This window comes from Lithobates pipiens, unplaced genomic scaffold (genome assembly GCF_037356315.1).
Source record: "Lithobates pipiens isolate NorthernLeopardFrog02 unplaced genomic scaffold, aLitPip1_a1.2 Scaffold_16, whole genome shotgun sequence".
NCBI lineage: Eukaryota > Metazoa > Chordata > Amphibia > Anura > Ranidae > Lithobates > Lithobates pipiens.
Window position 1 is genome coordinate 330,494,180 of NW_027507748.1, and position 24,966 is coordinate 330,519,145.

The 24,966-nt window shown below is 41.8% G+C and overlaps 1 protein-coding gene across 12 annotated transcripts in view; it reads right to left on the bottom strand.

The window, feature by feature from the left end:
- Positions 1 to 24,966, bottom strand: part of EPB41 (erythrocyte membrane protein band 4.1) — a 350,563-nt gene that overhangs the window by 162,628 nt on the left and 162,969 nt on the right. For 10 of the 12 annotated variants that reach the window (XM_077481782.1, XM_077481776.1, XM_077481777.1 and 7 more), the window contains exons 9-12: positions 23,409 to 23,561; positions 15,245 to 15,342; positions 14,975 to 15,147; positions 4,411 to 4,527 (exon numbers count right to left, since the gene is read on the bottom strand). In XM_077481782.1, the coding sequence (XP_077337908.1) occupies positions 4,411 to 4,527; positions 14,975 to 15,147; positions 15,245 to 15,342; positions 23,409 to 23,561 (541 nt within the window). The remainder of the gene's footprint in view (positions 1 to 4,410; positions 4,528 to 14,974; positions 15,148 to 15,244; positions 15,343 to 23,408; positions 23,562 to 24,966) is intronic. The other 2 variants (XM_077481781.1, XM_077481780.1) reach the window with 1 other exon arrangement.

Consider the following 24,966-nt stretch of genomic DNA (forward strand, 5'->3'; position numbering starts at 1 on the left):
TGCTAGTTTTCTACTTCCATGGTCTTTGATACCTGAGCCCCCTATTTTCGTAGGATGAGCACTATAGGAGGATCGCTACGGATGATTTCATGACCTGAAGACTTGCGGGAGATTACACACTGGATGTATGATTATCTGGTTTGCTAACCTACAGGCCCATATGACTCGAGAGGCGTAAGCCTTCCTCTGAGTCCACGTCATTTGGTAAGCCTCCTCTCCCCTTCTTTATCACGGTGGTGGTGGTATTATTCTACAAATCAGAAGTTGAATTTCACCTTTTTTACGTCACCTCAAGTTTGGAATTGTGATTGATATTACACATTTCAAAGACTGTTAGACGTTCATGGACTATATATGTTAAATTAAAATTAATTTTATTTACTTTAACCTTTTGTGTGCATGAGGTTCATGCACTCTTCCACTTGGGAGTAAGATCTCTTGATATATAACGGAATTTACACATTTTCTTTTTTTGAAGTGTATGTAATTTTCTTTGCTTGTGCCTTACTGGTTCATGTGGTTTGTTGCCACCTAAGCGCCACACTTTTTTGTTTTAATTTTTGCATCTTACTGTGTAGTCTTCAGTAGTGTTGGCAGCTGGGTAGGACACATCTTTTCACAGTGCAGTATTTTTTTACACTTTTAAACCACTGGCAACAAAAGTGAGTATACCCCTAAGTAAAAAACGTCAAAACTGGGCCCAAAGTGTCAATATTTTGTGTGGCCACCATTATTTTCCAGCACTGCCTTAACCCTCTTGGGCATGAAGTTCACCAGAGCTTCACAGGTTGCCACTGGAGTCCTCTTCCACTCCTCCATGACAACATCACGGAGCTGGTGGAAATTAGAGACCTTGCGCTCCAACACCTTCCATTTGAGGATGCCCCACAGATGCTCAATAGAGTTTAGGTCTGGAGACATGCTTGGCTAGGCCATCACCTTTACCCTCAGCTTCTTTAGCAAGGCAGTGGTAGTCTTGGAGGTGAGTTTGGGGTCGTTTTTATGTTGGAATACTGCCCTGCGGCCCAGCCTTTGAAAAGAGGGGATCATGCTCTGCTTCAGTATGTCACAGTACATGTTGGCATTCAGGATTCCCTCAATGAACTTTAGCTCCCCAGTGTCGGCAGCACTCATGCAGCCCCAGACCATGACACTCCCACCACCATGCTTGACTGTAGGCAAGACACACTTGTCTTTGTACTCCTCACCCGGTTGCTGCCACACATGCTTGACACCATCTGAACCAAAAAAGTTTATCTTGGTCTCATCAAACCACAGGACATGGTTCCAGTAATCCATGTCCTTAGTCTGCTTGTCTTCGGCAAACTATTTTTAGGCTTTCTTGTACATCTTTAGAAGAGGCTTCCTTCTGGGACGACATCCATGCAACCCAATTTGATGCAGTGTGTGGCATATGGTCTGAGCACTGACAGACTGACCCCCCCCCCCCCCACCCCTTAAGCCTCTGCAGCTATGCTGGCAGCACTCATACGTCTATTTCCCAAAGACAACCTTTGGATATGATGCTGAGCACGTGCAGTCAACTACTTTGGTCAAATATGGCAAGGCCTGTTCTGAGTGGAACCTGTCCTGTTAAACCGCTGTATGGTCTTGGCCACCATGCTGCAGCTCAGTTTCAGGGTCTTGCCAATCTTCCTATAGCCTAGGCCAAAATATGTAGAGCAACAATTCTTTTTTTCAGATCCTCAGAGAGATCTTTGCCATGAGGTGCCATGTTGAACTTCCAGTGACCAGTATGAGAGAGTAAGAGCGATAACACCAAATTTAACACACCTGCGACCTTGTAACACTAACAAGCTACATGACATTGAAGAGAGAAAATGGCTAATTGGGTCCAATTTGGACATTTTTACTTAGGGGTGTAATCACTTTTGTTGCCAGTGGCTTAGACATTAATGGCTGTGTGTTGAGTTATTTTGAAGGGGCAGCAAATTTACACTGTTATATAAGCTGTACACTCACTACTTTACATTGTAGCAAAGTGTAATTTCTTCAGTGTTGTCACATGAAAAGATAGAATAAAATATTTACAAAAATGTGAGGGGTGCACTCAATTTTGTGACATACTGTATATATACACATACATACACACCATAGTTTGTAGGCACTATAAAACTTTCACACAAATTAATATAAACTTATTAAGATTTTATTTATTTTTTAATCAAAAACATAGCAGAATAAATTTTGGCCAAAATGTATGAATAACATTTATAGCAGACATTTTTGTGTTTTTTCTACAAAATGTTCACTCTTTTTTCATTTATATAGCAAAAAATAAATAGTGGTGATCAAATACCATCAAAATAAAGCTCTATTTCTGTGATGAAATTTATATAAATTTCGTTTGAGAAAATTACCAGTGAAAGTAGTGCAGTATTAAATAGCAAAAAAATGGCTTGGTCACGAAGGTGCTAAAATCAAAGTGGTTAAAGTAAGCCTGTACTAAGGGGACCTCCTGAAAGACCTACTGGCCCAGCTATCTTTGGCCTCAATACTTTATGAATTTACTGAATATGTTAGTGATTTATAAAGTCAAGGTTACTTATATGCATACTTATTACGGGTCACTGACTTTTTGGATCAACAAGAAAGACAGGTAACTAGAAATTTCCAAAGATCAGTTTAGCAATAGCTTTTTTTATCTGTTCAGTACAGACTTAATTTAAATAACTGGTTAAATGATAAGTTAGCTCTAGCCTCTACTAAGCAATAATAAAAAACATTCCAATTGATAAAAAGTTCAGACAAGCTTTAAAGCACTTCAGCAAAAGACTATGGCATGTGCTAACAGTACATAACTTATGACGCTGTCAGAGGCAACAAATAATTTAGCATGTTAGGCCACACATAGCCAATGAGGCTGAAGTTCTAAAATTCAAGCTTTGAAAAATGTATAGTGCATGCATGTTCTGTGATGGAAGAAACACATGCCAACCAAAACACTATAGAATTAGTGCTGTCATCTAAATCTGTCATTATCAATTACGTTTCTAACAGTTAAACAGCAAAGCAATGCTGTTTGCTGCCCACTACTAACTTAATATAATCTTGCATAGGAACAGCTTGTTATACTTTGCAGTCCATAGTGTGAACCTACATCAAACATTGCTCACGCTCTATGCAGAGAATGTAAATTGCTAATTGTAAGGTTTAAAGCGGGTGCATCGCAGTGTATTCAAGCTTTTTGTGCAGGTTACCCAAGCTTTCCCATAGACTTCTATTGTGCATTTTTTTGGTGCACTTTCTGAAAGCGTACAAAGATACTGCATGCAGGACTTTTGGTGCACTTTCAGAAAATGCACAAAAAACTCCCCTTCTAATCGAAGTACCGTATATGGGAATGTGAGGTTAACATAAAAAAAAAAAAAAAAACACTGGAAAATTGTGCTGTGCTCACGCTGCAGGGAAACTACAGCCAAGCAATGTGGAACCTCCCTAATTCTACCATTATCCTACTATTATTATTAGCTTGCTAGGCTATATGCAAACATGTTATATTTGCCATCCACATTCTATTCTTTCTGGTGGAGGTATACAGTGATCTCTGTTCATTGACAGATACCTGATGCACAAACTTTTAGAGATTGATGAAGGCAAGGTCTACTTTTGTATATTATTATTCACAGCCAGTATGTTAAATATATGAAAGTAGTATTAAATACAAAAGCAAACATTTGTTATATTTCAGCTTACCAATTTTTGTTGGCTGCATTAGTTTTCTTTTTTTTTTTTTAGGCTCTTTTTCCTTTGTTTTCACATGTTGATCTGATCAGTAAGCCTGTTATTGTTTAATAGCACACGCTGTTCTGTAGATGTAGCAGTGAGCTTAGGCAAACCGTTTACCACAGGAGTGCTTACAACAATCAGCTTTTATTTATGTAAAAGCTTTACCCCAACAGAAAAGAAACTGCTGCTGTAACTACTTAAAAAGTGTGAGCTTGAGTTCAGCTTCAATTTTCAAGTGTATCTAAAGCTGATGTGCATCTAATACTCCCCATCCCCCAGATTTACAAAGCTACTGTCAAAAGGTGTCTTTGTTGCTCCTTTATCAAAAGCATAGGTACCTTAAGGCAGGAAGTGTGTTACCAGCCACATCACCAGGTGAAAACAAAAGGTGCCACCTCATCTAAGGTCTGGTAATGTCTGGTAAGCCGAAATAACATTTTAGTTTTAGGCTTAATACTGCATTAAATAAGGGAGTCATCTAGAGATGTTAGGAACTGTTAGACAAGGAACATGTACCAATGTATGTAAGCAATGCATGTATGTATACAACACTGAAGACCTGTAGCTCTATGACCTAAGACAAGGCAGATAGCTGTAGAATGCATAGAACAAGAAGCAGTATGTGCAGGCAGAGAACAGCCTAGGAACTGCCACATATACCTTTGTGAGACACCGTTGATGGTAAAGTTGAAAATGGATTCTCTAACTCAAACACTTCCACGTCATTATCATCATCTTCTAGGGTTCTTAGCTCAAATGAGGCATGCTTTTTCTTTGCTGAGGCAAAGGTTAGCAAGAATTTGAATTGGTAAAAGTTCAAACAAAACCACTGGTTACAGAATGCATACTGTACTGTAATTGATAAAGGGATAAGCAGGAAGTATTTGAGGTGACAGAAGCTTTTTTGGGGACTATGCAAAAGATTTAAGCATTCTTGGTACCAATAACAGTATGACATTAGGTACAACTATTCTCAGGCTTAGCGTCAGTAAGGGTTAAAGTATACTGGATAATCTCAGGTGTGACATTTGATTACTCCTCACTCATGGAAGAAGGAAAAAAAAAAAAAAAAAAAAGAAAGAAGATTAAAAGAGAAGTCCCCCCCCCCCCCCCCCAATTCCTACTTACCTAGGTGGATGCAGCATCAGCCCAATGCTGCATCTGACCCCTCACCTCTGCACTGAGAACTGAGTCATCGAACATCGCCGATGGCTCGGCTCTAATACATCTGAGCGGAGAGCTGCTTACTGTCAATCAGCAGCTCTGCTCCTCCATGCTCACTGGAGCGCTGAGCTGTGGAGGGGCAGCGAGCAGCTGTTTCAGGCTCTTAGCGGCTCGCTAAGAGGCTGAGACAGACATCAGTCCAAGCACCTGGCAGATCCAGACTTTGTCGCAATGACGCGGTGCTTGGACTGATTCAGTCCACTCTCTGCTGAAAACGGGTCAAAGGAAAATGAATTGCACTCCTGTGAGCCATAGGAAAAACCCAGCCAAACAAGCTCAGGCTGGACTTCTCCTTTAAAAGAGAAGATCTGTATTTACAAAAAAAATAAAAAATAATAATAATAATAATATTATATATATATATATATATATATACACACACACACACACACATACATATATATACATATATACATATATATATACACACATACACACACACACACACACACACATATACACACTCCCCTAGGTGGATGCAGCAACAATCTGATGCTGCATCTGTCACCCATCTGCTCTGCACTGAGAACTGAGCTATCATTTACTCAGTTCTCAGCATTCTGTGAGCAGAGAGTTAGGGACTGTCAGTCTCCGGCTCTGCTCTGCCCCTCCAGTGCTCACAGGAGCACAGGGCTATGGAGGGGGCAGGAGGGTCTGGCTTAGGCTCTCTGTGAATCGCTGAGAGGCCAAGCAAGCTACTGGTCCAGGGTACTGGGTGAATCCCGACCATATGGTTGAGATCCTTTCAGAGTTTGAATTGGCGATGTGACATTAGCCAACAGCAGGCCTCAGCCCGCTGTCAGCTGAAAACAGGTAACAGGAGTGCAGAACTGCACTCATGTGATCCATAGAAGTATAGCCAAATAGCTTTTCCATCCCCATGAGTAATCTCTGATGGGCGGAGTGAAACATGCTGGGGATCCAGGCTGAGACTGCCATTTACTAACATATAGCAGGTCTTGACTTGATGTGCGGCTCCTGGGACACCTAGTCACTCTCAAAAAAGTATAGCCAAAGCTATTTTGGTAAACATAAAACATTGCATCAAGTAGCAGAGATCAGCAATCACAATCAGTAAGAGCAGATTTAATCACTGGGCATTCCTCACCTCAGGTCATCCATGCAACCTATCTATGAAGGGCCTAAATAAGCCCACATTTGGTTGCCAGAACAAAGTACATTGGGAATTTTCAGCTGATTCCATTATATGCACAGAAAAGGGCAAAATCCAATTACCATACCAACTAAATCACATACTGCAATACAGCCTAAATCAAACTGTCCTATGACTGACTGTACTATTAGTCATCAACCTCTGCAATTAACAGCCTGTTTTCTTATGAAAATACAATTTGGCTTTTATTGCAGTGTAAATGATAATCTACAAAAAACATAAACCCATAAGAGCCAATCAAAAGTCATTTTTCACTGATTTAACTTAAAAATGAAAATCAGATTCATTACTGCAGGTTACACTCGGTGTAGATTACTGCTGTTATTAAGGTAAAAAGTGTACTTAGTGGGTATGTAGTGTTCATTTTTAGCTTAAAGGGAATCTGTGATGAAAGAACGGAGACTACCACTGCTACCTACATTTGAGAATGCTAGCTCCTTGGCTGTCATAATGATGCTTTGTTTTCAATACTGTGACTCTGATCAGGAACAAGCATACAGATAAGGAACTATGACACTTTTCTGATACTCATTCACAGAACACTTGTTTGAATCAAATTACTGAAGTCAGACACAGCCAAGCAGCTTTCAGGTGGCCAGCAAAGGCAGCCTATATTTATCTCATGACAGGGTTACATTAAGATTTAGTGTAATGGGTTGGGGGATGGGGGGGTTAAGGGATCACTTTAAAACGTAACTGCAAGGAAAAATAAGATTTTTGTACTTCCTGTAAAATCTTTTTATATTACAATAAGGGACATTGGAAGTCTCGGTTTACGTTCACATACAGAAGGACTAGACCCTGGCAAACACAAACACTTAAGACCAGCCTGGGACAACCCCTCCTACTACCAGCTGCCTGGGTTTTGTACCAAAGTATTACTAAGAGCACGAGCACACAGAAGTAGGATGTGTGCCCTTCAATGAACTCCAATAGAAGGATTTTATGGGGCGTACAAATATCATATTTTCTTACTTTCTTTCTTTCTCCTTCACTGAGGGACATAGGAAGTGTTTCACCTTTGGGACATGCACACGCAGTTCAACTGAAGGGTGAGCAACACAGCAAGCAAACACTAACAGACCCAAGAAAAAAAAAAAAGAGAACTGGAGACCATCTGCACCTCAAAGAGCAGCCTGAAACTGGCAGAATAGTCCGCAACAGACACCTGGTAGAAGACAAGGTGGCAACCATACAAATCTGGGTAGCTGCTTGATGCTGAAAAGCTCAACAAGCACTCACAGATCTAATAGAATGCACCTTGGAATCCCCACCCACGCATAAACCCTCCCATCTCAGCTAAGTCTCAGTTTTGAAGTGAGCATTGAAGAACAGACATGAGGATGGATCTCAGTGTCCTTTGATGTACTCCAAGAAAAGGATTTTACACGTAAAACGAGAATCCTAATTTCTTAATCTTACATCACAGAACACAGAGGTGTTCATATTCATGCTGCCGTGTAAAAACCAAGAACAATAAGCCCAATACTGACCCCATGGGAACAACAGCGCTCAATCTTACACATCTCACATGGACAAGCCTATTCTGGTATTGCTGTTCTGTGAAGGCAGTGGTGGTAAAGATACTGTAAATAATTACCAAACCAAGTAATAAAAGAATCAAATCAAACAGACAAATCATCAGTAAGCCCCTTTCAGACTGGGGCCCTTTGCAGGTGCGACAGCGCTAAAAATAGCTCCTACAAAGTGCCTTGAAAGAGCCACTCCATTCACTCCAGGGTGAAAGCCCTGGAGCAATGCGCTGGCAGGACGATAAAAAAAGTCCTGCTAGCAGCATCTTTGGAGCTGTGAAGGAGCGCCAATGTCGCCCCCGCCCCAGTGTGAAAGGGGCCTTAATGAGCAGGTAGCCCAAACTAAATTACATGAGAGATGCAGCCAGAAGACCAGGAGGGGGCGCTGTATCTAAAGTGAAAACAAGGAAGAAAAGAGCCAGCTGTTTAAATGAAGTGCACGCTGGCAGTGGTTCACCCGTACGAAGAGAGAGCTGGACCGTGGTAGCATGACACATCGGAACAGCTATTAACCTGCCATATGGACACTGACAGCTCTGGCCGGTCATACAGAGGAGAGCGTACCTGACAGCTTGGAGGTGGCGAGATCCTTTAGACATATAAGAGAACTGTGTGTGGTGCCAGTCACAGAGCTACTCCCTGGGTGCACTCTGCCCCTACCCAAAGATTCAATAGGCACATGTACACAGGAGTATCATCCACAGGCTGGATCTAGCAGAAAGATAGGGGTTTTGTGCTAGGAGAGACTGTCAGCAGTAATGATCCTAGGTTAAGTTATCTGGTTTACCATCCAGATCTAATTCCAATGTGTCCCCTTGGGGCATGCTCAGCCTTTGCTCACTGGGTTGGGTGCCAGCTCAGCTGCAGCAAGCACAACAAGTGGGTAGCAGGAGCAACCCAATCATTAGATCTAGGCTTTGAGCTATATGGGACTTTACATCACTGGGAACTTCCACCACCTACCCACGGGATTATCCCAGGATTGGGGTGTAGGAAGGACACAGAGGACAGGTTTCTCTCCGGGACGCTGGAGTGGGGGGTGGGGGGGGGGGCTGCTCTGGGTGAAGTGGTGGGTTTCTGGTGGTTGGTAGGGTTAGGGGACTCCCCCTTAGGGGACAGCGGCCACACCATATATTTGGTATATTTTTTATGTCCAATAATAAATGGCAAAAGTAGCCTTTGAAGTGCGTTATCCTTTTGGTGTGGTTTATTCTGTAGTGATCATATGAAGCCCAATTTTTTTACATAGTTGTTTAGCTCCTTTTTTGAAATCACAATGATAACAGAAATAACCCAAATGGCTCTGAATAAAAGTTCACATACTCTGGAATGTTTGGCCTTTGTACAGACACACAAGGTGACACACAGGTTAAAATAGCAATTGAAAAGTTATTTCCCACATCTGTGGCTTTTTAAATTGCAATTAGTGTGTATGAATTGTCAACAAATGTGTTAGCTCTCACGCGAGCATGATCCATGGGGAGCAGAAAAGAACTGTCAAAAGACCAGTGTAGCAAGGTAATGGAACTTTATAAAGATGAAAGGATATAAAGAGATAGGCAAAGCCTTAAAATTTGCTAGTAAGTACTGTCCAATCACTTATTAACAAGTGAAAATCCAGGGATCTCTTAATACCATGCCAGGGTCAGGTAGACCAAGATTGCAGCCACAACTGCCAGAGGAATGGTTTGGTATACAATAAAAACTCACAGGAAATCTCAGGAGAAATACAGACTGTAGGCCAACCATTTTTTTTTTAGTGGCAGGCGTTAGTTGTCAGAGCAGGGGAAACATGTTACACCCCGAATATGGGTTCAACACATAACATGTTATGAAAGGTGAACTTACTCTTTAATAAGGGCTTCTAACCTCTTATCCGCATTGTGTCTAAATGCTGGTACCTTATCCACTAGGACCGCCTGGGTCTTATTTAAATAGCCTGTGCACAGCCACAGCTTTCTGGGGTTAAAAAGTCCTGGGCACCCCAGAGGGAAATAGCTATACTGCTGAGAGGAGTGTCGGCTTATGCCAGAACTCCTATGTGGCAAGTTATCCCCAATTGTGGCTGCGCAGGCTGAAGGCCAGAATTCAAGTAAATCCCAGTGTAGAACCAAGAGCTCAGCATGCACATCTGATGTGCTCAGGAACCCGGTAAAGAGGCATCCATTCATACACAGATGCACCATACCCTTTTGCACTCCGCTATTGCCATACGTTGCTCCTATAGGAAAAACTACCCAAACGCCACAAAACACAGGGAATACTACCAGGGTGGATTGCCACATGCTCCACCATAACAGAGGAACTCCACAGACAATAGCGGATAGCCGATCAAGAAAGGGCTTTCAAGTTAGACTTCCAATCGGGAGGATCCTTGCTCTGGACCCGTATAGTACACGGCCAGCGAGCTCACCAGATACACTTTCCCTCAGTGCCCGCAGTATCCAGTGCAGACCAGAGATGTTACAGCTGTCCCTGCCCTTGTATGCAAGGTCCAGGTAAAGTCCCTTTCAACCATTAGGCTGTGAATGAATGAATGAATAATTTGTATAGCGCTACAAATGCTAACCGAATCGCCTCAAGACGCTGTATTCGACCTGTGTTGTCAAGCTTCTGGAAGAGGTAGGTCTTGAGTTTTTTCCTGAAGGCCTGATGGTTTTCTTCCATTCTGATGCAAGTCGGTAGAGTGTTCCATAGTCATGGTCCTTGGACTGCGAATCTCCGCTCTCCCTTTGATTTGTAACGGGATTTGGGAATGAAGAGGAGGTTTTGGTTAGATGATCGAAGGCTGCGATTGGGTGTATAGTTTGTCACTGTATCAACAAATCAAGATGAAGCCCTTCTATATCCATTGCAGGCATGTTAGGAACAGGCCAGGAAATCAGGACTAAGCCTTTACAAAGAAACTCTTAAGAGAGAAATCGATATAGGCACATCCATCACCTAGGGACACTAGCTAAAAAGTAAAAAAGTCTTATCTGAGCCGGGAGGGTTAAGTCCGAGTGGGAGTCTTGCCTTTTTTGGTCGCCTGAAGGTGGGAGTGTAACCCAAGTAGTCCTGAATATGAACTACTGGGTCCTGTAATCTATATACTGTATGTATTAAGAAATCAGGCTTCCTGAAAGAAACAGTGGCTGAGTGAGACAATCTCACAGCTTGAATCACATTCAGACAATGGAGGAAAATTTCCTTTTGCTGAAAAAGGGAGTAGGCCAGAGGGATGGAAGAACAATTTCCTGGTTAAGGAGAAAGGGTGGAGCTACCTTGGGCGGGAGAAAAATACTGTGTATCAACACCTTGTCCCTCTGTAAAACTTGAAAAGGTTTCTTGCAGGAGAAGGCCACTGATCCAGTCACTAGCTATAAAGAGGTGATGGCTGCAAGGAATAAAACCGTGTAGGTGAGAGCAGAGAAAGGAAAGTTTGCGGCAAAATGGCAGTTTTTCTGATGTGCAAAGAGCCAGATTCAAACCCCATGGAATCACAGGGAAATAAGGCCTTAATCAAGGAGTGAGAGGCCAACAGTCTCTGAGACAAGATAGAAAGGGGAGAAACCTAACCATCCTGGGAGCCAAACAGGTTCAGATCCAGCTGTAGCAAGGAAAGGATTCATCCCACAGAGAAACTGCCAGAGTAAGGATGGTCTGTGCAGCCACGGATTAGCTCTGTGATTAGCTCTGCGGAGTGTCAGCTTCTTGGTGGATGTGGGCACGTGGACTTACAAACACGCCTGAGTTCATCCTTTTCCTAGAGTAGAAGCCCCAAGACTCAAGTGAAGAAAAACTTCACGCATCTGATAAACCTTGTGGGACTTCCTAGCTTTTCATATTGTAGGAATCAGATTCAGAGATACCCAACTCTCAAAACAGGATGCTAAAATGGTCCTTGAGAAAGAAGAAGATCTGGACTATCTGGTAAAGCCCCCAATAAGACTCCTAACCTGGGCCACATCCCACATCTGTCTGAGCTAGTCAGGAGCCATGAGGATGGCCACAATGCCCTCCATCTTCATCTTGCAAAGCAGATGAAGTACTTTCAGGGGAGGAAAGACAGACTGAAGATTTTAGAATAAAAGCATAGGCTGCTTTTGGAGAGGATCACTTTACCAGTAGAAAAATCTGTCAAGTTTGTTGCTTAACCTGGAGCAGCATCTCCCACCTGTGACATAGGTCTCAGAACACCTCTAGGGTGTATGGATCATTCCCCAGATGTTGTCTACTGCCAGATGTGGATGTCTGGGACAAAGTTAAAACATGAAGTTCTTCCCAGGACAGTATCGGATCTAATTACCTTGTTATCGCAAGACATATGGTCCCCCCTTGATGGTTGATGTATGCCACCGCTGAAGGGGTTGTCTGTCCAAATTCTGATCAGATGAGCCTCCAGCGGAATGGCCCAATGCTACAGAGGCAACCAAATCTGCCAAAGCTCCAGGACGTTGATTTGAAGAGGAGACTCCAACGACCATGTCCCTTTAACTGACAAGGTGTCAAGAACTCCAACCCATCAACAGGCTTGCATCCGTCATGAAGACATTGCTTCAAATGGGAAGGGAGGAGGGACTTCCCTGATACCAGATCTCTGAGCCACCAAGCCAGGGACAACCTGGTTTCTAGTGCTAAAGAAAAAAGTAAAAAAAAAACAAAAAAACAGTCGATCCAGAGACTAGGCTGACTTGTCAGACAATGACAATGTTGCATTGTTGAGAAGTTATAGGAAACTGACCCAGTTATAGCAACAGAACCAACAATCTCATGCAAATGTAGTGTGTGACAATTCTTGGACTGATTACTTTGAATCCGAGATCAAACCGCCTGAAGTCTGTGCAAAAAAACACTCTGGTCTGTGCTGTGTCCAGAACTAGATACAAATCCATTCAAACTGCTAAAATGTCTGAACAGTCACAGCTACGTTGTCTGACAGAGCCTGTGCCAATTGTTGCTTCAAGAGAAGTTTGTCCAATTATCCCATAATAGGGATACCACAAAAGTCAGGCTGGGCTAATACTAGGTCCAGAAACTTGCTGAACACCCAAGATGCACACAATAGGCCAAAAAGGAAGGCCACAAACTGGTAGTATGGGGGATCCCACAGCAAAGCATAGGAAAGGCTGATACACTGAATAAATGACATCTACTGCAAGTACGTGTCCTTGACATCTACCAAAGCTAGAATGTCTCCCTGGTTAAGGGAGACTGTCTAGAAAATTATGCTTCCATTTCATTGTGTCCCTTCATCCCTCACAGCATTTGCAGCTGTTGAATTTAATTTTTTTGTTCCTAGGGTGAAGATCCTCTAACAGAGGTTCAAAGCTTTCCTTCCACTATGCAAAACAAGAAGTTTCACTTTATGTTAATTGACAGATTCGACCTCTTCAAATGCTGGACATTTATATGGCTGTTCTCTAGAAATTTCTAGCACACCTAAATAGCTTTTGATAAGGATCAACATCTTCCCAACATACCTCCCATATAGATTATTTGGATGTGTAGATATTTGGTTTGTTTGGAAATCTGATTGAAATTTTAGAAATATTGCATGTGTGTGTCCTATATCAGGGATTCTGGGGAAAAGACCCCTACACCGGATACAATATGCATGTTTTTAAAACTATTGTTTACTGCAACTGCCACACCTGTGGCCCTTTTCTGTCATCCACAAAGCCTTGCCAAAGTACTCCCAATGATTCCCAATTCCTGACTTATTACTGGCTTAGGACTTGGGTTAAAACAAAAAATGGCAGCTGAACCTCCCAAATAAAGTGATAATCTTGTTATTGTCATCAAAGAAAGAGCCTTAGTGACCATTTTTTTGTAGCCCATGTCCTCAAAATAAGTCAGGACATAAAAATTTAGGACATTACATAGTTAGGTTGAAAAAAAGACCATCCAGTTCAACCAAAAACCTACAGCATGTGGTATTCCTAGGTGGTCTCCCATCCGGGTACTAACTAGGCCCAACCCCGCTTAGCCTCCAGAATCAGACGAGATCGGGCGCTTTCAGGGTGATGTGGTCATAGGAGAATTTCAGCCAGGCTTCATAGGCAACCGAAAAAGGCCCACAAAATTGGCAATTTTTTTTACAAATGTCACAGCGTATTTTAAACTACTCAGGCCTCTTGTCTGCATAGCCCAGTTTATGAAAAAGGTGCAGTTAGCCGCTAATATTAATAGATAGGTTATGTGTTTGTGTTCCTAACAGGTGACATAAACCCTTTTAGGGAGGCTTGTGTTAAACTAAAGGATTATGCTCCTTTTTAAGCACAGATTCAAAGGGATAGGTTTATGTATAATACGTATAACTTTTATATTATGCATTATTGTCATTGCTGACTGTCTGATTAGAAATAACTGTCTAATCCAGACAATCAGCAATTCTCCTTTGTTCACTGAAAACAGTGTGCCTGTGCAGAGTGTGGCTGGTCACAGGCACGTCCTGATACCGTTGTTAGGGTCTGTGCAAATAACACAGCATGTCCCACACCATCCATAATGTCATATTTCCTTGTGCATCTCTATTCATGAGCATGCTCTGAGAGGATTAACAGGAGTAAGAAGACATACCCTCTAGCTGCACTAGGTGTATATATGGAGAGTACAATGAATTTAAAAGTGCTGCGCTATAGGTGTACAGTGATATAGAATAAGTTATACCAAAATAACAATAATGAAAAAATAAAAAAAGTTGTGCATCCAGATGATGTATTATATATTAATTTAGAGTAATTAAGTAATAGTGGCAAGGTTAGAAATTTGGCATAGGTTGAAGACCAATTTTAGTCAAAGCTTTTCATATTGCTTTGTAAAAATTTGGAAAAAGTAAATTTGTGGTCAAATTTTTACTGCTGTCCATGATCCTAGTAGAGAGATTTCCTCTGACAGCGGAACAAGAAATGGAAGTAACAGATGTCACCAGGGTAGGAAGCCAAAGGCATTAATAACCCGATCGCTTAGTACCATAACTATCATAACCTAACAGCGATTTTAGCAGTTCCCTATCAAACATGATCTTAGTCTATATAACAAAAAATGTTAACCTATCCCCACAAGAAGGGGAGATAATAAAGAGTTCCACAGCTGAAAACTAATGTACCAAAGGTCCTTATGGGAATCAAATTCTGTTTAATTTTTATACTTACTGTTCAACACTGACTAATCTGAGGATATTTATTGGTGTAATAAGTTAATACTTCACACAAGAAAGTTACCCAGACACAGTCCATTAAAGTCAAGGACTGATAAAGCGAACAGTAATATGATAAAGGGGTTAATAAAAAGGTAAAAAAATACTACTTACCCCCATCTAGGCTACGTGAGGCTCGTTTACTGGCAGTGCGTTCAAACTGTGGGGCAGGTCTATCTATGAGTGCGCTGGCATGTCTAGTCTGAGCCTGTGTGCGCCCACTGTATCGGAATTTGGATCCCAATGAGAGGAATCTGTGTTTAGGAATAGACTCTGCAGATGTCAACCTAAAAGGAAAAAACAGGTGCAAAACTTGTATACCAAGAAATTATTTTGGAAATATTTTTTAAATAGTTTTGCACAAGTCTGGAATCCTGAACCAACCTGAAAAACGTGTGGTGCTCCACACAGACCTTCCAAAGTTTTTTTGCAGCTCTGTAACTGGGCAGCTTAAATCCTATAGTGCTCTCATACTGCTCTTGCTATTGAGAGAAAAAGATCTTGTCAATATATTAAACATACAAACACTAATTAGAAATGAGACATCTTCCTCAATTCCACCTGCAGTTCACCTGATCCAATACACTACAGTTTTTCACATTTATTTTTGTCCTATATTATCTTATGCTTCTCTTGAACCATCTGCCTGATGCTTAAAAGCAAACAAGATAGAAGAACCACCTTGCTACATCTAATGCCCACTTTAAACAATAAAGAAAGGCATAATCATTTTACAGTTTGTCATTTCTCAGTTCCATCTATTTAGAGGCAAACAGAGAGGAAACAGATGCTCACACAGAGATTGTTATTCGTTACGAAGACGTTGTTGCCAGTATATATAAGCTCAGATGATGGGATGTGAACAGAGGAAGATAGATTATGACCTACTTTTTCACATCAAAAGCTCCATCATGTGTGTCATTAAAAAGCCAGTGTGGACTGTCAGCTCATGTTTATAAAGCGATCTATAGTGTTTAAAGTGGCATCACTTGCCAGTTACATGCCACAAATATGAATTTAGATACAGCCCTGAATAGGAACAGAATTTGAGATCATTCATATTATGAAACAACTGTATGTATACAGACACACTATAACCTTTCAATACAACCTGTTGCTGAATGACTAAATACAAAATGTAAATGATATATTTTCATGTGGCAACATTGAAAAAATGACACTTTGCTACAATGTAAAGTAGTGAGTGCACAGCTTGTATAGCACTGTAAATTTGGTATTCCCCCAAAATAACACCATTAATGTCTAAACTGCTGGCAACAAAAGTGAGTACACCCCTAAGTGAAAATGTTGGCCCAAATTGGGCCCAATTAGCCATTTTTCCTCCCCATTGTCATGTGACTCGTGAGTTAAATTTGGTGTTATCGGTCTCACTCTTATACTGGTCACTGGAACTTCAATATGGCACCTCATGGCAAAGAACTGAGGATCTGCAAAAAAAAAAAAAAAAAAAAAGAGCTGTTCCTTTGCATAAAGATGGACTAGGTTATAAAGAAGATTGCCAAGCCCCTGCAAATGAGCAGCAGCATGGTGGACAAGACTGTACAGCAGTTTAACAGGACGCGTTACAATCCTCGTAATGGTCGACCAAAGAAATTGAGTGCACGTGCTCAGCGTCATATCCAGAGGTGGTCTTTGGGAAATAGACGTATGAGTGCTGCTAGCTTTGCTGCAGAGGTTGAAGTGGTGGGGTGTCCACCTGCCAGTGCTCAGACCAAATGCCGCACACTGCAATAAATTGGTCTGCATGGCTGTTGTCCCAGACGGAATCCTCTTTTAAAGATGATGCACAAGAAAACCTGCAAACAGTTTGAGGAAGACAAGCTAAGGACAAGGATTACTGGAACCATGTACTGTGGACTGATGTGACCAAGATAAACTTATTTGGTTCAGATGGTGTCAAGCATGTGTGGCGGTAACCAGGTGAGGAGTACAAAGACAAGTTTGTCTTGCCTACAGTCAAGGATGGTGGTAGGAGTGTCATGGTCTGGGGCTGCATGAGTGTTGCCGGCACCGGGGAGCTAAAATTCATTGAGGGAACCACGAATGCCAAAATGTACTGTGACATACTGAAGCAGAGCATGATTACCTTCCCTTTGGAAACTGGGCCGAAGGGCAGTATGCCAACATGATAACGACCCCAAACACACCTCCAAGATGACCACTGCCTTGCTAAAGAAGCTGAGGGTAAAGGTGATGGACTGGCTAAGCATGCCTCCAGACCTAAACCCTATTTAGCATCTGTGGGGTATCCTCAAATGGAAGGTGCAGACGCGCAAGGTCTCAAACATCCACCAGCTCCATGATGTCATCATGGAGGAGTTGAAGAGGACTCCAGTGGCAACCTGTGAAGCTCTGGTGAACTCCATGCCCAACAGGGTTAAGGCAGTGCTGGAAAATAAATGGTGGCCACACAAAATATTGTCCCAATTTGGACAGTTTCACTTAGGGGTGTCCTCACTTGTGTTGCCAGCGGTTTAGACATTAATGGCTGTGTGGAGTTCTTTTGAGGGGACAGCAAATTTACACTGTTATACAAGCTGTACTCTCACTACTTTACATTGTAACAAAGTGTCATTTCTTCAGTTTTGTCAAATGAAAAGGCATAATAAAAATATAGTTACAAAAATGTGAGGGGTGTACTTTTGTGAGATATTGCATATAAAAAATGGACTGCACCTATCATCTACAACAGGATGTGGCCCATGACCTCCTGCTCTGGGACGACTGGCAAGTCCAGATCATGTGTTGCCGACCCGCCATTCCAGAGCATGTGTTGTGAATGAAGCCAAAAGGTAGAGGAAGCAAGAGGCTGCAGAGCAGAGCACATAAGCTAATGCTTCCTGTACAACGCCAGCTCCTGTCACAGGCGGAGTGATACCAAATGCTCTCTGCCTGGGACATCAACAGCCGGTGATATCTGAATGAAGACCGTTATTAAAGGTAAGTTTAATACTAAAGTCACAGTGTACATATGGGAATATCTGTTCTGCAGTGGTTACTGGGCTGACTTCAAACTGATTCGCAGGTGTAGAGCAGCGCAGTGCCCCTGCAGGTTACCTGCACTGAGCCATAGACCTCTTATTACCTGCAGGTTTGGTGCACTTTCAGAAAGTGCACTACACCTGCAGGATATAACAGAAGTCTATGGAAAATTGCCACATGTGAAGGGTAAACAAGCACATAAGGGGAGTACCGAGAACAGGGGTCTGAAACCTTTGCATGTACGCCATCATGAAATAAGTGGATTGGTGCTAAGGAAAAGTCCCTTTGAAGAAACAAGAGCAGGACTTCTCAGTTCATTAAACAGGTAGTCTGGTGATCCTCGGTCATTATACAGGAAAAGCATATATAAAAATCAAGGCAAAGGCTGAGAGATCTAGGCGAGGAAAGTTTGTGTCAAAAAGGGGTTCAGGTAATTGATCTAACCTCTGTGTGTAGTGAAGAGTAGAATTTCAGTGACCTTGAGTGGAGAAGCCAGGTGCTAAGTTTACTGAAGGAATCCACCAGAAGAACACTCTCATGGAGATGCACCTGAAGGATGCTAAAAGCAGCAAGTTCATGGGGTCAGTAATGGCCAAAATGTTGTGGTGAAAAGAACGTAATTATAATGATACAAGAATTAAACCCAGATATCAAAGAGGACAGGGTGGGGGGAAGGAACCTGAGAAAGGCGCAGTGTCAACTGGCATCAGTGTTTGTGTCTATGGTCAGAGAATTGTAGCTTTTTATGAAAAAAAGGATTTCCAAGACACTCAGAGACATGAAAGTTCAGGGTTTGATTAAGAGTATAAAGATAAACGTCCTTAAGGTATGGATAGGGATAAAACCCATCACATTATGGTTGCTATTAAAGATAAATCTCCCATAAGGGAGACAGAGTGGTAGGTCTATAGAGGACCAGACAGAAGACATGTTGCGGCAGACACTGAAATATCTACAGGAGATCAGCCAGGAGGCTGTTTACTGCACTATTAGAACAGATGTAGACAAGTGTTGCGTGGATAAGGGTCCATGTGCAGAAGCAAAAGGCTACCCCTTCCAATTTTAAGTTGCAAGGAGGTGTAGAAAAAAAAACTGTTTGACTTCTAAAGCAGCAAGTAAGATGATGTTGCAAACAAAAAATAAAATAAAAAATGTATTATGTGAAGACAGCAAAAGAGTGAAATAAAAGACAGGGAGGTTGTCTAATGTGGAGCAATTATTCATAGATGTGCCCTCCCTCTTGTGAGGTGTGGGAGAACTTTAATGAGAAGAAGGTTTAGGTGGGCTTAATGGAAAGGGGTCTGCCACAAGCTGAAGGACCTGCAGAAAATGACTGCTTCCCAGGGGGAGAAGCACAATTGAGCATACTGGGGTGGGATCACCTCTTTTCCTCTGGAGTAACTTCAATGTATTCCTCAATGGAATTTCCAAACAGGAGCACACCCAAGAAGGGTATGTGCAAAAGGCACCTGCATACTGCTGGACCAGGTTTACGCCATGAGATTCTGAGCATATGCACAGAAAGTAAAATCCTGGAGATCTGACAGATAATGTTCTCTATGACATCTACATTGAAGAGCAGTGGTAAGGGCAAGAGTTGTAATCTCGCCGCAGGGTTTGGATCATCTATAATTGTGGAAAGTTCACCATCCAGTTCACCAATCCAATTTGCAATGGTCTGGGCAATCAACGAGGTGACAGAAGCAGGGTTGGCCTGCCAAGGCTAAGGAAAACTTCAAAAGATTCTCCAAATGCAATCAACTGAATAACTAAAAGAGGGAATACCATCAATGGAAACAATAGGTTTAGTGCAAGAATGGCCAGGTCTACAGTACATCTCTTTTTAAAGTGTTTGTAACCTTAAAAGAGAAGTATGTTTTTTTTTTTTTGCCTATTCATACTTGCCTAGGTAGATGCATCATCAGACCAATGCTGCATCTGTCTCCCGCCGCCTCTTCGACCGAGCCAACGAACATCGCCCATGGCTTGGTTCTCTCACCCCCGAGTGGAAAGTTGCTGCCTGTCAGTAAGCAGCTAACCTGCTCTTCTCCTCCATGCTCATTGGAGCACTGAGCTGTGGAGGGGCGGGGAGCAGCCGCCTCAGCCGCTCGTTGAAAGGCTGAGACTGCTATCAGTCTAGGCAGCTGGCGGATCCCGACTTCCTAAGTCAGGATGACACACTGCCTGGACTGATTCCATTGACGTAAGCAGAGAACGGACATCAGACCACTCTGTTGAAAACGAGTCACAGGAGTGCAAAACGTAATTGCACTCCTGTGACCTATAGGAGAAGCCCAGCCTAAAAAGCTCAGGCTGGGATTCTCCTTTAAACATTTCATTTATTGCCAGCTAGGGTTGTACCAATACTAGTATTGGTAACGATACCGAGTATTTGCACAAGTATAGGTACTCGTGCAAATGCACCGATACCTGAAACCGATACTTTCAGGCTCACTTCTTTGAGCCATCAGCAGGGATAAAAAAATGTTCCTTTGTTTAACCCCTTACCTGTTTTACCCCTTACTCTAATCAGCCTTAATTAACTCCCTATTCTCCTCCATTTAATTATTATTTTCCTGCGTTTTTTTTTTTTTTTTGTTAACGTCCATTTTATTTTTTGGTTTTTTTTGTTAGCGAATATTTTCACCCATATATATTAACATTTATTTACACATTTCACATAAAAAAAAAAAACCGCAAAATTAAAACAAAATCAATTTATAAAATTACTTTTCAATGCTTTGTACCATTGCTGACAGCTGAAGTGTAAACATAACAGCTGCGGTAGGTATCGGAAATTGGTATCGGTGAGTACAAAAAAAAAAAAAGTATCAGTACTCGTACAAAAAATAGTAACAGTGCATCCCTACTGCCAGCCCCTTTCCTGTATATAGCAATAACACACTATATAAGTGTTTTTTAAAAACAAAGCCTCTAAATACCCTTTTTTCAGAGATCTTCATGCCGTTCACGACTACCGTTCACTCTCAAACTCCGATCAAGGGCTACAGTGGGACAGACCCAGATCTCCCTCTGACTTCAGCCAGGGGTCACGTGGCCCCTGTGCTGGTCGCTCAGCCCCTCCTGCTGTAGTCCTTGATCAGAGGTGTAGAGAGGGTATGGTATATTAAACTTTTTGGAACTCAATCCTCCAATTGCTGATTCTAGGTACCTAGGCGTATAACTTTGACCTATTTTATGTTTCCTTTTTGTTTTTATGATCCGAGGAAAGCTGTATCGGTATTCTCCAATACCTTGTTATATGTTGTTTTATCTGCATTCTATTTACTATGGTGCTCATGTTGATCAATTTGCTGAATTTGTTAAACGTTCTGCAAATTTTTCAATAAAAAGTGTTTAAAAAAAGAATAGGACTAGGCTTTCTAGGAATGGCCTCTTTTTTCCATGCTTGGAAGAATAATATGTGGGTGATGAGCAGCGCTAAGTAACTATTCACAGACTAGGACACACTGCTTCAACCAAGTTCACGGTAGCCAGAATGTGTCAAAAAGCTGGAGGAAAGATTCATGAAATTCTGGTGATAAAAAATTAACCCGCAGCCTCCACTAAAAAGCCAGCATCCCCCTTATATCCTGCAAATGAAAGTGAACTAGGCAGTTCAAGTTGTAAAGTCTGAATGTAAGCATGAGGTGGAGAGGCAGAAAAGTGTTTATGGGTGTTAGAACCCACCGATTATAGAAGTGGCAATAACCTTTGGAATAGATGACACATTGTGGTGGAGAACTGTGGAACATCTGTGAAGGAGCCCAGTTTACGGGGCTGGAGCAGTGTTAGCTTAAGACATTGCTCCGGAACAAAGGAACTGATATGAATCTGAGAAGTATTTGAATGTTCTTCACGGCCTGCAGCAGAATTTTCACTGTTTGTCCCATGAGCTCCCGATCCGGAGCGCCTGTTATCCACCATTGCCAAGTGCCTTATGGGGGTACTCACATAGTGGATGCAGACTGAAAGGGTTGATTGAGCACGCCCGGTATGAAGGAATCTCAATAACCCAGAACGGAGTTCCTTTGGCTGTGTCTCTGAGGTATTAAGTTAGACAGCAAGTGATCAGCTTGAATCACTGGTAGGGGCTAGAAATACTAAGCCAGAAAGTCGGAACTTGAAGACTAGGTCACTAGCCAGAGAAACTTCCAGTAGTGAGGTAGAAGTAAAAAAAAAAAAAAAAAGAAGAAGAAGAAGGACAGCAATTTTAAGTAGGTAAACATTATAATAGTATAATAATTAATATATAAATCTTGGGTGGATAAGGGTTGTCCTCAAGTTAACAGTTCTAGTGGATGAGTGGATGCAGTGTGTTAGAGACAGAAATATGCCATTGGCAAATTGGTTTTTGGTAAAGATAGTATTTATGGTGGGCAAAAACTCTCTGAGCAACAATTGGACACTTATTTTCCCATGTTTGCATAAATTGCTCTATTGGAGTCTCGTGGAGTGGGCAGACTTATATTGGTACACTGTGGGGCAGTTGACAAGAAAGCATGAAGGTAGTGGAATATAACCCATAGATTAAGAATCAACTCCTGTGCTACTAAAAAAGCTGTCATAATTCTATTCCTTCCACAGTGGGAGTCTTTGTAAAGGCAAGGTGTTTTTTTCCAGAAAATAGGCGCCAAGCACAGGGTGCAAGGTTCAAGAGTGCGCCAAGCACAGGGTGCAGGGTTCAAGAGTGCACCAAGCACAGGGTGCAGGGTTCAAGAGTGCGCCAAGCACAGGGTGCAGGGTTCAAGAGTGCGCCAAGCACAGGGTGCAGGGTTCAAGAGTGCGCCAAGCACAGGGTGCAGGGTTCAAGAGTGCGCCAAGCACAGGGTGTAGGGTTCAAGAGTGCGCCAAGCACAGGGTGCAGGGTTCAGATGTGCGCCAAGCACAGAGTGCAGGCACAGAGGGCAGGGTTCAGGAGTGCATTACAAATGGGGTGCAGGGTTCAGTAGCTCCTACGCAGAATGCAGGGTTTTAGGAGTGCATTACGCATGGACAGCAGGGTTCAGGTGAGTGCTATGCATGGAGTGAAGGGCTCAGCCCTCTTTCTTAGCTCCTTAACTCTACATTCCGCATCTCACTTCTGCACTCTTCCTCAGCTCTGACCTCTAAACCACCTCCCTATCCATCACTTCTGCATGCTACCCCTTCACTGCCCTCCTCTTTGCCCATGCTTGCCTTTCACCTTTCAGCAGCTAGCCGGGCTCTACAGTAGTACTTCCTGCGGCCTTGGCTTGTTTTTCACCACACACTCTGTGTGGAGCAATTGGGAGAGGTGCGCTGTCACTTGTCAACATAGAAGTGTTTAAAAGTGAAAGTGATGAGCACAAGGCCAACGCCGGAGGTGGTAGAATGGAGTTCCAACACATTTTGGTTACAAAAAAAAGCCCGGTGTAACTATATGAAGTTTAACCCCAGTCTGTTTAGAGCAAGCATCTTACCAAATCACTCACTGACTTAGCTTTGAAAATTTTATTAAAAAAATTAAGCACAAGATGGATGAGTAAGTACAAATATAAAGTATCACAAAATACATCTTACATACCTCTCCTGGACGTATCTTAATGAAAAAGCTACTTCTTTTGTATGAGATTTTTAACACTTTGGGCCATGGGAAGCGGTTGATCCTCAGGTTGTCCTTGAAGACCATGAGTCCTCCAGAGCAAACTCCAAGTTTAATGTCTACACCCTCCAAGTCCTAAAAAGCACAACAGGTGAACTCACTCATGTCACTCCGAAAGGCTGTGCATGCAATACTACATAAGCAAAGCAGAAAATTCTAACTAGCGGTGTAAAATCAGGACCTTTGATGGAATTCCTAAAAAAAAAAGTCAAAGCTGATAAGCAGCAAACAGTTATTGCCTGGGTTTTCAACTTACATTTAGAACAATAAAAGTATTAAACTCTTTCATGCATGCTGTTTAGTTAGATTGAATCCAAATTATTAACGCAATTACAGTTAAAATAACCATTAATTTCATGATAAAAAGATTTAAAAATAGATATACTAAAAATGTTATGACCACAAAACATGTTTCAACCTGCAATATATTTTTTTTAAAGAATGCCTGTGTATGCTTTAATATTTCATAAATACAACTGGAATGTCAAAATAACCAGATTGTGAAAGGACAATTGTAGATTGAAAACCTGTGTGGAAGTGGAAAGAATATCTGCCTCTCCTGGTGCTTGCATTGCCATATACTGCTCCAGCCTAGAGAGAATGCTGGCTAAGTCATTTTAGAAACAGACTGTACAAACAAGGGAGGATGGGTGTGTTCGTACCAGAATCAAGCTTGGATTGTACAGTTTTTAGGGAAATCCAAAATCAGGTATAGGAAGAGGGGGGGAAACCTTTTCCAGTGACAAATGTCTAAGCAGGGAATTTCTCTTCTTTTAAAAGGATAATGGTAGGGCAGCTTTGGCCATTCCTGAAAGGTGGGGGATTCACGAACATGGACAAATCAAGTCTTAGTAAAAGTATTTCTAACAGCAGTTCGTTATGTCATCACTCTAAAAACAGAAGGTGGTGCAGAGCTTTCTTTTACATCATAAAGCCAGTTATACCAAGTTAAACATCTAGAAAATATTAACCACTACAATACAGGGCACTTTCGCCCCCTTCCTTCCCAGCCCAATTTTCAGCTTTCATCGCTCTAGCGCTTTCAGTGACAATTGCGCGGTCATGCTACACTGTACCCAAATTAAATTGTTATCATTTTGTTCGCACAAATAGAGCTTTATTTTGGTGTTATTTATTCACGACTCCGTTTTTTATTTTTTGCGATATAAGCGCAAAAAAAGCGGAAATTTGGAAAAAAAAGCAATATTTTCTTTTTTCTATTTTAAAAGAAATCCAATTAAATCAAATTTTGTCATAAATTTAAGCCAAAATGTATTCTGCTACATGTTTTTGGTAAAAAAAATTCCGTTAAGTGTATAATAATTGGTTTGTGTGATCACGGACATATGTACGCAAATGATCACGTACATATGTGTGCAGATAATCATTGGGACATGTGATTTTAGTGGGATACATGTGGGTGACATGTTTTTATTATTAGGGACATGTGTTTTTATTATTTAGGGACATGTATGTTTTG